This window comes from Pecten maximus, unplaced genomic scaffold, assembly GCF_902652985.1.
Source record: "Pecten maximus unplaced genomic scaffold, xPecMax1.1, whole genome shotgun sequence".
Lineage (NCBI taxonomy): Eukaryota > Metazoa > Mollusca > Bivalvia > Pectinida > Pectinidae > Pecten > Pecten maximus.
Window position 1 is genome coordinate 1 of NW_022980691.1, and position 17,539 is coordinate 17,539.

The 17,539-nt window shown below is 39.1% G+C and overlaps 1 protein-coding gene across 1 annotated transcript in view; it reads left to right on the forward strand.

Annotated features, from left to right (window-relative positions):
• Positions 1-1,330: 1,330 nt before the first annotated feature.
• LOC117319624 (TPR and ankyrin repeat-containing protein 1-like) overlaps positions 1,331-17,539 on the forward strand; it is a gene marked incomplete at both ends in the record, with an annotated part of 33,271 nt that continues 17,062 nt past the window's right edge. Inside the window, 9 exon segments of the mRNA XM_033874396.1 lie at positions 1,331-1,577; positions 3,218-3,478; positions 4,918-5,073; positions 5,682-5,931; positions 12,500-12,872; positions 14,147-14,314; positions 14,510-15,011; positions 15,179-15,369; positions 16,342-16,567. Coding sequence (XP_033730287.1) covers positions 1,331-1,577; positions 3,218-3,478; positions 4,918-5,073; positions 5,682-5,931; positions 12,500-12,872; positions 14,147-14,314; positions 14,510-15,011; positions 15,179-15,369; positions 16,342-16,567 — 2,374 coding nt within the window.

Genomic DNA, 17,539 nt, shown 5'->3' on the forward strand with positions numbered 1-17,539 from the left:
ACAGGTATCCTACACAGGTAACAAGGAAGGAGAGGGACAGCAAAGACAACAGGTACGGTATCCTACACAGGTAACAAGGAAGGAGAGAGACAGCAAAGACAACAGGTACGGTATCCTACACAGGTAACAAGGAAGGAGAGAGACAGCAAGGACAACAGGTACAGTATCCTACACAGGTAACAAGGAAGGAGAGAGACAGCAAGGACAACAGGTACGGTATCCTACACAGGTACAGGAGAGAGACAGCAAAGACAACAGGTACGGTATCCTACACAGGTAACAAGGAAGGAGAGAGACAGCAAAGACAACAGGTATGGTATCCTACACAGGTACAGGAGAGAGACAGCAAAGACAACAGGTACAGTATCCTACACAGGTAACAAGGAACGAGAGAGACAGCAAAGACAACAGGTACGGTATCCTACACAGGTAACAAGGAAGGAGAGAGACAGCAAAGACAACAGGTACGGTATCCTACACAGGTAACAAGGAAGGAGAGAGACAGCAAAGACAACAGGTACAGTATCCTACACAGGTAACAAGGAAGGAGAGAGACAGCAAAGATAACAGGTACGGTATCCTACACAGGTAACAAGGAAGGAGAGAGACAGCAAAGATAACAGGTACGGTATCCTACACAGGTAACAAGGAAGGAGAGAGACAGCAAAGATAACAGGTACGGTATCCTACACAGGTAACAAGGAGGAGAAGTTAGTAAGGTTGTGGAATTTGATGACTCTAAAACATATACTCCTATACCCCTGTCATCGTCCTTTAACAGCTAGGTAAAACTTTATATAAAACAGCATTGTGTTGGTCAAAATAAGGAAACAGCTCAGGTATTTGACATATGTGTCCTTGTGACATAACCTTTCCAGTGATACCACATAAATTGACCTTGAAATTTGACCTACTTTAAGAAAAATTAATCCCAATTAGTGTATCATACATATTGGTAAACCTGCTATAAACCTGGGGCCGCAGTGGCCGAATGGTTAAGGTGTCCCGACACTTTATCACTAGCCCTCCACCTCTGGGTTGCAAGTTTGAAACCTACGTGGGGCAGTTGCCAGGTACTGACTGTAGGCCGGTGGTTTTTCTCCGGGTACTCCGGCTTTCCTCCACCGCGGGCTGTTAATAGGACATTAAACAAAAACAAACCAAACCAAATGCTATAAACCTACTACAATTCATGTAGAGATGTGGAAGTCATTAGTATAGAAGATCTCAAACATGCCCATGGCCCTTTGTTTGTGTATGGACAGTATGACCTAGCTGCCTTGATCTTTAGACATATTTCACCATATGTTTTTCTTATTTATTCTTTCAGCAGAAACAGGCAAAGCCCCAAGTCAGTCGTCCTGAGCCGGTCCAGTTTGACCACTGTGAAACTTGTGACCAGTACATGAACGAGGGTAAAGAACATCTTAGGCTTAAACGTACTGGAAAGGCGTACATACAGCTGTCCAAAGTCATACGAAAGAAACACAAAGGTAGCAACAACAACCAACATCAGAGACTTGTCAACGAGGCTTTGGCACTGGTCACAAGGAGTCTCAGTACCACCTTTAACCCTGGTGAGTTTGACCTGAATACTGGTCAGAATACCATATATGACCTAATAATTACCGGCGCCCTTATTAGGTCATGTACGGTAGTATATGGTTTGACCAAAACACTGATTCCAAACATGTCTCCTTAGTGGAGGTACGTTTCACCAAAACTTTGCATGGCTGCAAACACAGTACGGCCTGGAATTGTTCCTATTAATCAATTTAATCGATGATTAGTCTGTTTACCTCTGATTATGACTAATCAGTCATTATTGATCATGGTTTGACTATAAAATGCTAATGTTCAAGATTTACAGTCGACTTCAATAATAAAAAAATGAACAATATCACTGGTAAATTGACATAATAATGCATTAAAACAACATTTTAAAACTTAGATAGATGTTTTTAAACATATCCACAACATTTTCCCCTATTTTGTTTAATGATTTTGCTGTTATATCCCTTTCTGTTCATACTCGGTCAATAATCGATCATCGATCGTTTAAGAAATGGTGATGATCGATCATGAAATTTACATTGATTTCCAGCACTAGTATGACATTACCCCTTTAATGGTGGTGAGGGATTAGGGGATTAGGAAAGACTATAGTTTTGTGCTTCTGTCCGTCCGCACATTATCATGAGTGGGCTCTAATTTGGGCAAGGTTCACTTTGGTGAGGTGGTGTGTCAAGTGTAAAATTTAGGTGACTCTGACATAGATTTTGACCTCTGACCTACATAAGCAATTTGTCCAGACTCAGTCTCCTTCACTACTTTACACGTCTAGAACTTCATGCTTGTTGCTTGTGTTCACTGACATGAGGTGTATGTTATTTGTCAAAAGTAAATAACTGTGACCTATATTTTGACCTCTGACCAACATAAAAAAAGTTTGTAAGGGTTGTATCTCATGGAACAAGCTTGCTTATTACAAGTCATCTCTGCACATCAGGCTGGGGATTATGATTTGCCAAATTGTCTTGTTTTGGTAAGTTAAAATCGAACTGGTTGCAAAAAGTTTGACCCTTATATATAAATCTAGGCAAAATATGTGTGACCTTTAACCCAGAAAATGAATTTATTACTGGTAATTGTGAACAATCTCAGCAGGACAATAGTTAGATAATTATGTCCCCCAAACCAAGAGGGGACATATTGTTTTCGCTTCGTTTCTTATTATTATCATTATTCTTGTTTCTTCTCATTTCTTCTGCCACTTTTCTCAGAAACAACTGGGAGGAACTTCACAGACATACTCATTAGGGGCGGGGTGTGTGCACTCATTGTTTTAATACATAGGGGGTTTTAGGGATGCTGAATAACGTGCAAGATTTTCGGAACATTTTGGTGCCATGGTAACAAAATGGAGGCCTCTGATGGGTCGAAATTAAGAAATTGTCAGATTAAAGTGAAAATTGGTATAGATAGGTTATGAGGGATACCAAACACATTGGTATGATTGTGGGGGTGTTTGGGGGACATCTGTAATGGTCCCCATTACAATCAGTTCTTGGTAAGTATAAGATTAAGCATTTAGAGGGTAAAATAGGTAAATTTCCAACACAAGGTGTTGAATTTCAGTTTGGAACGTGTTTCCCAATAAATACCACGGTATCTGTAAGAAACATTTTAAAACTGTCTATTGTTTTGATTTCTGCAGAGATACCAGAAAATTTGGCAAGAATTCCTGCGGATTTTTATCAGAAGATCATTGATGGATTGGCAAAGGAAGAGAAATGGCGACAAGTTGACATCATGGTTCGAGAGAATCGGAAATATCATGGGGATTTATCTCTGCGAGATTTTGCTAAAAATATCAACATTTCGCGCGTGATCCGTCATCCATCCTTTCTCAAGCAAGATGACCTTCTTGCTCAGCTCATTGACAACATGTTGGACAGTGGGGCAGTCATGGAACACGGTAAGTAAAGGATATTGAATGGCTTCCCATGGATTGTCATACATTTCACGAGTATGGTAGAATATTGAAACAAATGCAAAATGCAAGCATATTCTGTCATAATAATGACCCCACCATAAAGGTGGGGGGGGGGGGGGGGGGGGGGGGAGGCATCATATGTTGTTACCCATGTCTGTCCCGTCACACAGCATCCTGTCATGTCTCGTCCCGATGCAATGAAACTAGCTAATCTCAGGAACCGCAGATGCATGCCATCCTCACCAAACTGTGCACACATAATAAGTATGATGCCTTGAAACTTTTTTTCATGAATCAAGCATCCAAGATGGCCACCACAGCCTCTAACTGGCTGAAAGCATATGATTGATCTCAATGCATATTTAGTGATTTTGTAGAAGACAATTGTCTACAGTACATATTGAATAGTTTGGACAAGTCCATCCAATCAAATCGGAACTATTGGTCCAATTTTCGGATTTCATTAATTAAGTGTCAACCTGACTGGTGGACATCTTTGATGGGTATAGTTGAAGTTTACTATCGCTGTTTCTTCAAAAGTACTTGAAGGATTTTCTCAAACTTTACTTATGCAGGTCCCCCTTGTCCATAGTTGTGCCCATTTGATTTTGAGCCTGATCCAGAAAACAAAATGGCCGCAGCTGGGTATTGCTATTTCTAATTCACAGAATGTTCTTCTTCAATCTCTCTTAGATTTGATTTATATGTTCCCTTTGTCCGTATGTTTACAGATTTCATTTGTAGGTTCCCTTTGTCCGTATGTTCACAGATTTCATTTGTAGGTTCCCTTTGTCCGTATGTTCACAGATTTCATTTGTAGGTTCCCTTTGTCCGTAGTTGTGAACATTTGATTTTGAGTCTGTTTGATGTCTGGTATTACTCTAATTTACAGAAAGTTCTTTATAGATCTCTCTTAGGTTTCATTTGTAGGTTCCCCCTCTCATCAAGTAGAAAAAGAGAAAAGATTAGTCTTGCATAGAATCAAATTGAATAAAGATCATTTAATGGTGGGCACCAAGAATCCTCCTGAATGTCTTGTCATGATGTCTGTGGAGATTATTAGTCAGGTGAATCTGTGGGGACTAATTACTAAGGTTTTTTCCCCCATTCGTCTGTCTGTCCATCTGTCAGTCCGTCCACTCAGTTTTCCGCACTTTTCTCAGTCATGCTTCAAAGTATGTTGATGAAAGTTGGTATGTAACTTACGTATGAATAGATCAAGGTGCAGGGTTTTGGGGTCAAGATCAAGGTCTCTTACTATTTTTAGTTAGGGCAGGTAGGGGACGTGTATTTCTTCAGCAATACCCAGCATGCTTGTTTCACAATAATAGAACTTGGAATATTTGATTGTATTCAAATTAAAAAAATCATGATCAATTAAGATATCCTCAATCCAGAGAATTAAACATTTTGCATTACAGAGGGGAAGATGTGTATTCTTGCTGCGATCCAAGAGGAACATTTCAAACTGCTATGTACACTGTTTGATAGGGGAGCTAAGCCAGTGTATTTGTCCCTACAGCCAGGAGATACACCGATTCACGCCGCCTTGTCAGTCGCCCTGGAAAGAGACAAAGGTAGAAATAGAAGAGTTAATCAGTTTTTAGCCTAATGTCATTACTTGGTGGGTCATTGGCCATGGGCCATACATCGTTAATGTCCATTTACACTGCCATGTCAAAAGCTTTCGAAAGAGACAAAGATTTTATGCCTTGGGTAGTATATATATGTTTTGGACATTTAGCTCAGTTGGCCCAATTAATCAATTTGTGGGCTGTTGTTACTGTCCCATTCAAAACTGACATATGTCATTTATGTTTTTGGACATTTAGCTCAGTTTTTCAGAAATTATTAAACTTAAGCAGCTAAATTTCATGCGTAGCTGGATAATTGTATACAATTAGAATTATAATAAAAAGGCATCAATATCTAGAATGCTTGGATATAATTTTCAGAACTCTACAGAACCATTTATATAAAAGACATTTCTTTAATTCGAATATATAACAGAAAAAGAGCTCCTATCAGAAAGAGCTGATGGAAAATAGAGTAATTCCTGTTTCACCGTGCGTTAAAGTCTGACAAGAGCACACACAAAAAAGTTTGTTGAAAAAAAAACAAAAAAAACCACTGTTCTTCCTTCATTTCACCGTTTTGAATGCTTTTGTTTAAAATTTATTTGTAGGCAATTTTGCTATCTTTAATGTTCTTCTGGATAAATTCAAAAGTGACCCAGAGAAGTTTGCCAACTTGGACCCTAATCAACAGGACGCTAATGGCGATGGACTCTTTCACCTCGTAGCCAAGATGAAATACAACAGCACAACTCAGAAAGCCACTGAGCTACTGTGTGAAAAGAAAATTTCTGCACTTGTGTACAACAATGAAGGAAAGCTGCCCAAAGATTATCTAATCAACAAAAAGAATGATCGAAGGTAATCAGAGTTTGAGACTACACTAACTGTGATTGAGAATTTAAGAATGGTTGAAGTGGGAGGAAATTCAAGAATGACTTGAGGATATGGACTTCAAAGAAATGATGGAAAGTGAATGGTTGGTGATTATGGAGTTTTGAGAATGGTCTATGATTATGGAGTTTTGAGAATGGTTGGTGATGGAGTTTTGAGAATGGTCTATGATGATGAAGTTTTGAGAATGGTTGATGATGGAGTTTTGAGAATGGTCTATGATTATGGAGTTTTGAGAATGGTTGGTGATGGAGTTTTGAGAATGGTCTATGATTATGGAGTTTTGAGAATGGTTGGTGATGGAGTTTTGAGAATGGTCTATGATTATGGAGTTTTGAGAATGGTTTATGATTATGGAGTTTTGAGAATGGTTGGTGATGGAGTTTTGAGAATGGTCTATGATTATGGAGTTTTGAGAATGGTCAATGATGATGGAGTTTTGAGAATGGTTGGTGATGATGAAATTTTGAGAATGGTTGGTGATGGAGTTTTGAGAATGGTTGGTGATGGAGTTTTGAGAATGGTTGGTGATGATGAAGTTTTGAGAATGGTCTATGATAATGGAGTTTTGAGAATGGTTGGTGATTGAGTTTTGAGAATGGTCTATGATTATGGAGTTTTGAGAATGGTCTATGATTATGGAGTTTTGAGAATGGTCAATGATTATGGATTTTTGGGAATGGTCTATGATTATGGAGTTTTGAGAATGGTCTATGATTATGGAGTTTTGAGAATGGTCTATGATTATGGAGTTATGAGAATGGTTGGTGATGGAGTTATGAGAATGGTCTATGATGATGAAGTTTTGAGAATGGTTGGTGATGGAGTTTTGAGAATGGTTGGTGATGGAGTTTTGAGAATGGTTGGTGATGGAGTTTTGAGAATGGTCTATGATGATGAAGTTTTGAGAATGGTTGATGATGGAGTTTTGAGAATGGTCTATGATTATGGAGTTTTGAGAATGGTCTATGATGATGAAGTTTTGAGAATGGTCTATGATAATGGAGTTTTGAGAATGGTCAATGATGATGGAGTTTTAAGAATGGTCAAAGCAATTGACTTTTTAACTCCTTTCATACTCATGATGTCTCAATATCTTGAGATGTCACTGGATGTGCTCCTATATCCTTCATGACATCTAGACATGTCACTGTAAAACATGCCTTCTTTCCTTTAAGACATCCCAAGACGTAATGAAACACGTTTGTGCTACTCGCCAGTTAAACATAGTTATATATATAAATTGACTAATGAATGTATTCAACAAATAAAAGCATTATAAATAATTTAAAGACAAGCAACTTTATGCGTTAATAAATTATTCATTTGATAAAATAGTTGAATGCTCTGAATACAGCTGGTTTATGCTGGGTTGTTTATACTCACAACAAAAAGATGAATTCAGATTTTACTTCTTTCACTTCTTTGGCAATGTTAACAAGAATAAGACAATTAAATATCTACAATTGAGTATAGTTTATCATCAAAATGAAACACAAAAACATATAACTTGATGTTACGAATGGGTGATAAATTTCATAAAGTTACATGGTGAAAGATCAGCAGTCATACTTCCCGTCATTCTACTGAATGATTTCTCCATATTTCCATGTACATATTCAGTCAGTAAATAAGATTATACCCAATCCATTAGCATATGATAGATTACAGCAAGTATATGGCAGCATACTTATATTATAAGTGTCATGCTTTTGTAAATCGACAGCCATGTGCTGGTAAAAGTGTCATGCACAAAGGACCAATCAAGCACTGGCTTTAGGTAGTGACTGCTAAATTGGAATGAGTATGGAAAGAGTTAATATATAGATGATGGGGTTTTAAGAATGGCCAGTGAATATGGAGTTTTAAGAATGGTCAGTGAATATGGAATTATAAAAATGACCTAAGATGAAGAGGCTGAAAGGAATGTTGGTAATGGTAAATAAAAAAAATGATAATGGTCAAGAATTAAGAATGTTGTTTTCAGATCCTATATTTAAAGCATTTAAAATGTCTTCTTGCCTAATGAAATGATTTATGACAATTTAAAGCACCTGCTGTTTGAAAGTATGCAGTGCTATTTTGTTACAGTAAGATTTTCAAGAACAAACTGGCATCTGGTGGTGTGTAATTAACTTGATGAAATTATAGCTTGTCAACAAACATTTTGGGTATTTTTCCTTAATGACATGGAGTTAAATGAAATTTCATGGTGCATATAGACTTGGAGTCATTATTCCAGAAAGTTCTTTTGATGTAAATACTCTAGTTAGGTCATCTGACCCGAAGGGTCAGGATGACCTATAGTCGTCATGTTTCGTCCGTCGTCGTGCGCCGTCCGCCATCCGCCGTCCACCGTGCTTTTCACATTTCAAACTTCTTCTCAAGTTCCACCAGTGGGATTGAGCTGAAACTTGCCTGAAATGATGCTGGGATGGTCCTGACCAAGTGTTGTTATTTTTCGGGTCAGTCTGAAATCCAAGAAGGCCACCACAGCCACCATTTTGAAAACACATTTTAAAATTCTTTTCCAGTTTCACAGGTGCCATTGAGCTGGAAATTGGTGAGGATGTTAAGGAAGGAGAGCCAACAAAGTGTTGTTATTTTTCGGCCTCGTAAAAACTTTGACATGGCAGCCACGGCGGCCATTTCGTAACTTAATTGCGCAATCTGTTTTCCTGAACAACACATATTTCAAACTTAAATTACACCTGTGGGATTCAGTTCTTACTTACCAGGAATGATCCTGAGATAGTCGTGATCAAGTGTTGATATTTTAGCAGTCCACGCGAAATGTATTTTTTTTTTACAGGACATTTGGTCTGGTAAAAGCTGAAGTAATTACCTGACCGGATTCGTCTTTACCAGACATTTTGGTTTGGTAAAGTAAAAAAATTTTACCAGACCAAATTATGTTACTTGATAAGCTATATTTTGACTCCAAAATAAAAAAAACAAACTCAAGACATGACATATAGAATCAAATTTTACTCAAATTTAAAGACTCCTGAAAATCATCATGATTCTATTCCTATTATCATCCTCTGTCTGAAAGTCTTCACAAAAATCGCGTTTCTCTCTCCATTTAATGTTAACTTTACGAGGCGCCCGCTTAGCTTCATACTTCTTACATGCCTCGGTTTTCTGAACAGTCCTTTCTGTTTCAGATGTTTTCTTTTTGATCGGTTTGCCGGGAATCGCTCCCTCAATAAACCGCAACATCTTGTTGAGGCAAGAAAATTCTGGAATGTTTTGTGAGTTGTGGTCAAAATAGCGCTTGAATGAGTCACGAGTCAGAACCACGCCAGTCAAACGGTTGTTTCATAGAGAATCGGGGTCAATTCTAAGGTTCAAAACGTACCGGACATTCGGTCCGGATTTATTCAACACTTTACCGGACCAACGGAAATTTTATCGGACATGTCCGACGGACCCCTGATATTTCGCGTGGACTGTTTTAGGGTCAGTCAGAAATCTAAGATGGCCGCCATGGCAGCAATCTTGAAAACACATTTTAAACTTCTTCTCCAGTTCCACTCGTGCCATTGAGCTGGAAATTGGTGAGGATGTTAAAGAAGGAGAGCCAACAAAGTGTTGTTATTTTTCGGCTTCGTAAAAACTTTGACATGGCAGCCACGGCGGCCATTTTGTAACATGATTGCGCAATCATGGTTTTTCTGAACAACACCTATTTCAAATTTCTTCTCAAATTCCACCAGTGGGATTCAGTTCTTACCAAAAAAGATCCTGGGATAGTCCTGAGGAAGTGTTGTTATTTTTCAGGTCGGTCAGAAATCCAAGATGGCTGCCATTGCAACCATCTTGAAAAACATTTTATACTTCTATTCCAGTTCCACTGCTGTCGTTGAGCTGGAAATTGGTGAGGATGTTTAGGAAGGAGAGCCAACAAAGTGTTGTTGTTTTTCGGCCTCTTAAAAACTTTGACATGAAGTGAAAATTTGGTCCCAACAATAAAAATCCTATTTGAAATGACCGAATAACTCGAAGTATAATTTTCGTGTCCAACAACGATCAGTGGTAAACGGCGACATTTTTTAACAGCGAAATTCCTTTTGTAATACTGAATATATCGGCACTACAAACCTACATGCTGTTATAAGTGTTTCATAAATTCATCAAAGAAATTGTTGGTGGAATCTTATAACAACAACTCTTGATCATAAAAAGTACTGCTTTACTTACATCAGGTAATTTCCTAAGGCGGTCGCCGATAATAGTACACACGATAGTCAACAGCTCATCTACCCGCTCGCTCAAGCGGAACTAATCTCTGACACACCGGTAGATCTACTCGGCTGATGTTTTTAAAGGTGTAGAAATGAAACAGTCACCGGTGCCTATTAAATCTTTAAACTGCTGAAACAATAGCGTAATTACTGCCGATGTGTTCAGAGTACGACTGTAACGGTCAGCGCTGTCTATTAAATCGGATAACATGCCAACTCAGTAACAGTAACATTTTATACGCACATGCGCAGCCCAACTTCCATGCTAATACACCTGGAAATGGCATGGTTATCAATAAAACGTAAGTAGGCCTATCAAACAGTACTTATGTCCAATATAAGGTAATTGTTCTGTTACGTTTTACATACAATCTGTGTTAAACTTAAACAGTTATTTGATTTGACATGATTTGACATGAATAAATTGTAATTCTGTCGAATTCCGTTTTATCGTTTATATTCCTTTTGCAAATATGACTTGCACATCAGATCGTTATTGAAGTGACTAAGTGAAAGAAACTTTATTGTGACTGTATATCGGCAAAACTACACCAAACTACAAGTGACAGAACTAAACATTACATATATTTTTACATGTATTTACCAGTCTTCACACTAAACTGATGAGCGACAGAGCGGAGTTATAATGATTATATAATGTTGACAAATATTGACCAAACTTTTCACCAAAAATGATAACTCGCTTAATTCAAACACTTGGATAACTCAAAGTTTTTTCCTGGTCCGCTGTATATAGAATAGGAATAACCAGCTGAAGACATTTCATCTTATAAAAATGTAGCTGTCTGACTATAAAATCCAATTTTAAATCCAATTTTAAATTTATTATTATATGACCTTTGATTTGGACTTTGAAATACATCGCAGCCACAACAGCCATTTTGTAACAAGATTTCACAGTCATGGTTATGCAACATGTACAAGTTATCTCCCCTCTTCCAACTCCATTTTTAGCCCACCATCATCAGATGGTGGGCTATTCAAATCGCCCTGCGTCCGTGGTCCGTCCCTCCGTCCCTCCGTCCGTAAACAATTCTTGTTATCACTATGTCTCAGAAAGTATTGAAGGGATCTTTCTCAAATTTCATATGTAGGTTCCCCTTGGTCCCTAGTTATGCATATTGCGTTTTGAGACCAATCAGAAAACAACATGGCCGACAGGCAGCCATCTTGGATTTTGACTGTTGAAGTTTGTTATCGCTATATCTGAGAAAGTACTGGAGGGATCTTTCTCATATTTTATTTGAAGGTTCCCCTTGGTGCCTAGTTATGCATATTGCATTTTGAGACCAATCGGATAACAACATGGCCGACAGGCAGCCATCTTGGATTTTGACAATTGAAGTTTGTTATCGCTATTTCTGAGAAAGTACTGAAGGGATCTTTCTCAAATTTCATATGTAGGTTCCCCTTGGTGCCTAGTTATGCATATTGCGATTTGAGACCAATCGGAAAACAACATGGCCGACAGGCAGCCATCTTGGATTTTGACAGTTGAAGTTTGTTATCGCTATTTCTGAGAAAGTACTGAAGGGATCTTTCTCAAATTTCATAAGTAGGTTCCCCTTGGTCCCTTGTATTGCATTTTTGGACCAGTCTGTCCTGAAAACAACCTGACAAACAAACAGCCATTATCGTTAAATCTCAAATTTCTTATATAGCTAGGATTCCCTTGTTTGAAAAGTACTGGAGGGATGTCTCAATTTGCACAGATTAGTAAAATGAAGGGAAAAGTAGAGAAAAGATCAATCTGACATGGAACCTATGAAGATCATTCAATGGTGGGCGCCAAGATCCCTCTGGGATCTCTTGTTGACTCATTAAAGTTTTATTTGAGACTTGAAACAATATTAGAATTTTAATGGTTGTCTACAAAAAAATCTACTTTAGTTTTTGCTTTTGAAAATATTTAACCTTTAGGTCTTTTGTGTTAAATAAGGGGCCGCGGTGGCCGAGTGGTTAAGGTGTACTGACACTTTATCACTAGCCATCCACCTCTGGGTTGCGAGTTCGAAACCTACGTGGGGCAGTTGCCAGGTACTGACCGTAGGCTGGTGGTTTTTTCTCCGGGTACTCCGGCTTTCCTCCACCTCCAAAACCTGGCACGTCCTTATATGACCCTGGCTGTTAATAGGACGTTAAACAAAAACAAACCAAACCAAGTGTTAAGGAGATGAAAAGCCTGTCAAATTGTCCATGACAATTTCTAGTTAATTTATCTGTCTTTTATCATATTTCTATTCTAATCTACTTTATTCACATCCTAGGTTGCAGTTCTTCCGACTAGCATCTGTTGAAGCAGCAGCCAAAAAGCCGAAGAAGCCCCGGCAGAAACTGTTGGAGGATGGCATGCTGGAGGAAGAGCAGGATCTCCTTCAATATGAACGGACAGATGAAGCTCAAGTTTCTGAAGTTCCAGAAAAACTAACACGCAAGGACAAGAAGTTGATATATGCCAAGTCATCAACACATCGAGACACGTCCAAGAAGAAGATTGAGGAGATGATCTTCAACTTACCAGACACTCCTTACTCAATATTCAATCCTAAAGTACCAAGAATGGAGGAAAGCTGGAAGTCAAGGAAATCAAGGGGAGGTCAAAAGGGAACGAGATCGCCTGACACAAAAGGCACTCTCAAGGTAGATGATTTCTTCCAAATTGAATAAACCTACATAAACACTAGAGTTTAGATTTTCAAATCAGTCCATCAAAAAGATTCGCATTTATATGAATAGATTCCTCTCCATCTTTAAAAACATGCTTTTAATATTATAGTATTATGGTATAGCATTGTCCATCTGGCATGACCTGCTGGAAATTATAAAAACTTTTTTATTTACTACAATTACAAGATAAGTGATATCAGCTTATATCAATCACCTCTTTTGGGATTGATGAAAGTGCATGAATGGTCACTCATGTACTGTTGGAGAAAATAGGAATACCTGGAGAAAACTCAGTTGGTCTGCAGGTGACCTAGACAAAAGGCCAGTGTGTGTTACCTGACAGGCCCACCTGACCACCTCCAAAAGAATTTCTCTAAGTAAAAATACTTGTTTGCTGTAAGTTTGTGGCAAAATATGTAGACGTTTGTGCATGCTTGCAAGAGGCTGCTTCCAAAATTTGAGCTATTGGCAAGTTCGCAAAAACATAGTTGCAAGCTAGCAGTCTGTTCAGCAAGCTTGCAAGTCTTCTGTAAGCTTGTGAGTCCTATGAAAGGTGTACAGCTTTTTAGGTCACATGAGACAAAGTCTCAAGTGACCTATTCTAATCACCTTTTGTCCGTCGTCTTGCGTCGTCCGTCCGTAAACAATTTACATTTTCAACTTCTTCTCCAAAACCACTGAACCAAATTCAATGAAATATGGCAGGGAGCTTCTATGGTTAAAGGTCAACTAAAATTGTGAATTATATGGTCCCCATCCCCCAGGGGCGGGGCTAAAAAGGGTCAAATTGACTAAAACTTCAAAAATCTTCTTCTCTACTCTCAGATAAGGTGGAATCAAACACTCTTCATAGATGGAAGGGTCTTAAGGTGCTTTACCATAATTTTGAATTTCCTGGCCCTGGGGTCTCATGTTTGCCCCATGGGAGGGGATAAACTTTACTATAGTTATAGGAAAATCACATTTTTGACTCATTTGTTTTATTTATTTTGAAATTCATTCTGAATTTGTTAACATTATCAGCATGGGATGACTGCTTAATGGTATGCACATGTTGGCCCTGACTGATCCCTTAGACTGATGGGTCAGGCAAAAAAGTGTCAATTAAATTTACTGATATATTTCAAATCGCAGGTGACGTTAAGGCCCCATGGGCCTCTTGTTAATATTAACCTGTTGTGGAATAATTAGCTTACGCTTCATGACTACAGTTATATCTTAACATAGTATTCTAATTTCATTGATAGGTGGAGAATCTGGATGAAACATCAAATGGAACAGAACCCTCTATACCAGGGGATGTAGCCACTGCCACGCCCCCTCTACAGAATGATCAGGTCATGGAGGAAGTGATCAATGGGGAGGTATCACCGGAGGACGAGGATGAAGAAGAAGAGGAAAAGGAGACATATGAGGTATGTAACAAATATTTGGTGTGCTGGATCTGAAGTTATATATACTCTCAATTTTACCAAAAGTTGACCACTGCCTTGAAAAGCCTGTGAAAAGTCCTGTAATTTGATGATAGAAAGCTCTGGAAAAGTCTGTTGATTAATAGTCTATAGAATATTACTAACTATCCCTGTAAAGTTTAAACATTTAATTAACAGGTAGATGTGCAGGCGTTTGACAATTTGGATTGGGAAGTGGAATGTACTTCAGACGTCTGGAGAACCCTCCGAGACAACCATGTCCTGCCCGAACTGAAACAGCGAATTGTCCGTAAAGTCCAGCATCTGGCCAGTGGAGAATGGCGGCGGTCACTATGTAAACCTATTACTGCCAGTAAGATGCCAGAGACTCTTCGACTGTTTGAGGCCAAACTGTCCAAGGGAGGAAGGATAATTTGGGAGCTTGCCATTGCATTCTCGCCACGGTTGAGTGAATCCGCCGAACGTCGTTTGAATGCTGAGGAAGAAGACTCGGCAGATCTTGCCGTCCAAGGAGGAAGGATTTATTCGGAGGTGATCCGAGTTTGGGACATCGTGTTCAATCACGATCATATTTATAGGTGTGTGGAACGCATCATCAAGTCACACAATCGCGGTGAGGAGTGCATCATACAGAAAAAACTCAAAGGAGTAAAACAGACTCAGTTCCAGGAAGAGGGAGGTAAGTCAAGTGACAAGGATGGTCTGGTGGTGTAGTGATGGATTAACTCCCTATATTTACATGTAAAGTTATGGAGATGTCCAGCCTGGGCATTATTCTCCAGGTATAGTCGGTTTCCTCCCACATTAAGACATGCCATAATTTATATATACATTTTGCTTCTTCAGGAAAGCGTTACCCAATGATATTTGCCGAAGCTGATGTCGGATTGAAGGAACAGGATCTGAGGGAGTACCAACAGGAACTACAGAGATTTTATCCGCCAGCTAGTAGCAATGATACTGAGTACCACATCCTCAAGTTCTACTCATTTTCCTCAAATTTAGTCTACCACGTCCTACAGAATATAGAGACAAAGGTGAGTATCGTGTAGTAGTAACAACACTTGAATATCACATCCTCGCGTTCTACTCATTTTCCTCAAATGATGAAGTCTTAGTTCACCTATTGCAATCGCCTTTTGTCCAGCAATGTCCGTCGCACGTTGCAAGCAATTAACATTTTTAGGTCATCAGTTGTGCGTAAACTTTTCACATTTCAAACTTCTTCTCAAATTCCAAGAGTGGGATTGAGCTGATTGAAACTGAACTGAAATGATCTTGATATGGTCCTCACCAAATGTTGTGACTGTTAAGGCCCATGGGCCTCTTGTAAACTTCCTCATAATTACCAACAGGCCCAGAGACCTAATATAGGGTCTGTAGCAAGCTGGGATGAAGGGCTACCAAGTTTGTTCAAATGGATGACCTTGACCTTTATTCAAGGTATTACAGGGGTCGATTATGCTAGAATATTTCATGATTTCTTGATAACAAAAATGTCAAGAGACCCAATATTAGGTCTGTAGCATTCTGGGGTTAATGGCTATAAAGATTGTTCTACAGTGATTGACCTTGACCTTCAATCAAGGTCACAAGGGTCAAATATGCTAAAATCTTTAAAAACCTTCTTCTTTATAACAAAGAGGCTAAGAGACCTGATATTGGTTTCGTAGCATTCTTGGGTAAAGTTCTATAAAGATTGTTCAAATGAATGACCTTTATTCAAGGTCACAGGGGTCAATTATGCTGTAAATTATATCAAAACTCAGATGACCATTAAGGCCTATGGGCCTCCTATATATGTATATATATACTCTTCAAGTCCATTCTACCATAACTTCTAGAGACAAATGCTTGTGCAATATCATGTTGAATCACGAATCTTAGAATATTACCTCCACTGTTCTAGCCACATTTCCCATCCCCTATGACTTGTAATGTGTGTATTATTTTCTTAAACTTATTGTAATAAAAAAATTGCTATATTTGAATATGATAAATGTCCACAGGTAGACTTTCCATTCCGCGTGACTGACCTGGAGCATGCCATTATCAATCTGAGGTCTCAAGCACCCATCCTGCTGCTGGGCCGAAGTGGGACAGGCAAAACAACCTGCTGTCTTTACCGCTTGTGGACACAGTTCCTGTCATATTGGACCAAGGCAACACAGGCAGAGGCCCCACTCCTTCCCAGGTGTCCTATCTACAGGAGACAGGAAGAGGAAAGGGAAGAAGGTTGGTCCAATTAGAAATTTGCATTCTTTCAGCTCAACTGTCCAGAGATACTTGTTAGCTTATGTGGTGACATGGATTTGTCAAGGAACTCATTTGGGAAGGACAATATGTTGTGTGCTACAAATTGTGGGAATTTGATTGTACTGTAGACAACTATATATTTTGATGCTCTACTTTTTCATGTTGGTTGTGGAAATTCATGGGTAAATGACACAATGGAATATGTTGTGCCCGATACAGTGGGAACAACCTATCAACCTCTTACAAAGTTAATAACACTAAATTATTCCAACTTCACCTCAACTCATCTTTAATCTACAGCATCCTGAAAATGGAACTTTCCTCCATTGTTAGCTCACCTGCCCGAAGGGCAAGTGAGCTTATGCCATGGTGCGGCGTCCGTCGTCCGTCCGTCCGTCCGGCCGTCCGGCGTCAACTTTTTCATTTAAACAACTTCTTCTCAATAACCAGGAGGCCCAGGAACTTCATATTGGGCCTGTAGCATGCTGGGATGAAGGGCTACCAAGTTTGTTCAAATAAATGACCTTGACCTTCATTCAAGGTCACATGGGTCAAATAGGCTATAATCTTCAAACGACTTCTTCTCAATAACCAAGAGGCCCAGGGACTTGATATTGGGCCTGTAGCATGCTGGGGTGAAGGGCTACTAAGTTTGTTCAAATAAATGACCTTGACCTTCATTCAAGGTCACATGGGTCAAATAGGCTATAATCTTCAAACGACTTCTTCTCAATAACCAAGAGGCCCAGGGACTTGATATTGGGCCTGTAGCATGCTGGAGTGAAGGGCTACAAAGTTTGTTCAAATAAATGACCTTGACCTTCATTCAAGGTCACATTTGTCAAATAGGCTATAATCTTCAAACGACTTCTTCTCAATAACCAAGAGGCCCAGGGACTTGATATTGGGCCTGTAGCATGCTGGGGTGAAGGGCTACTAAGTTTGTTCAAA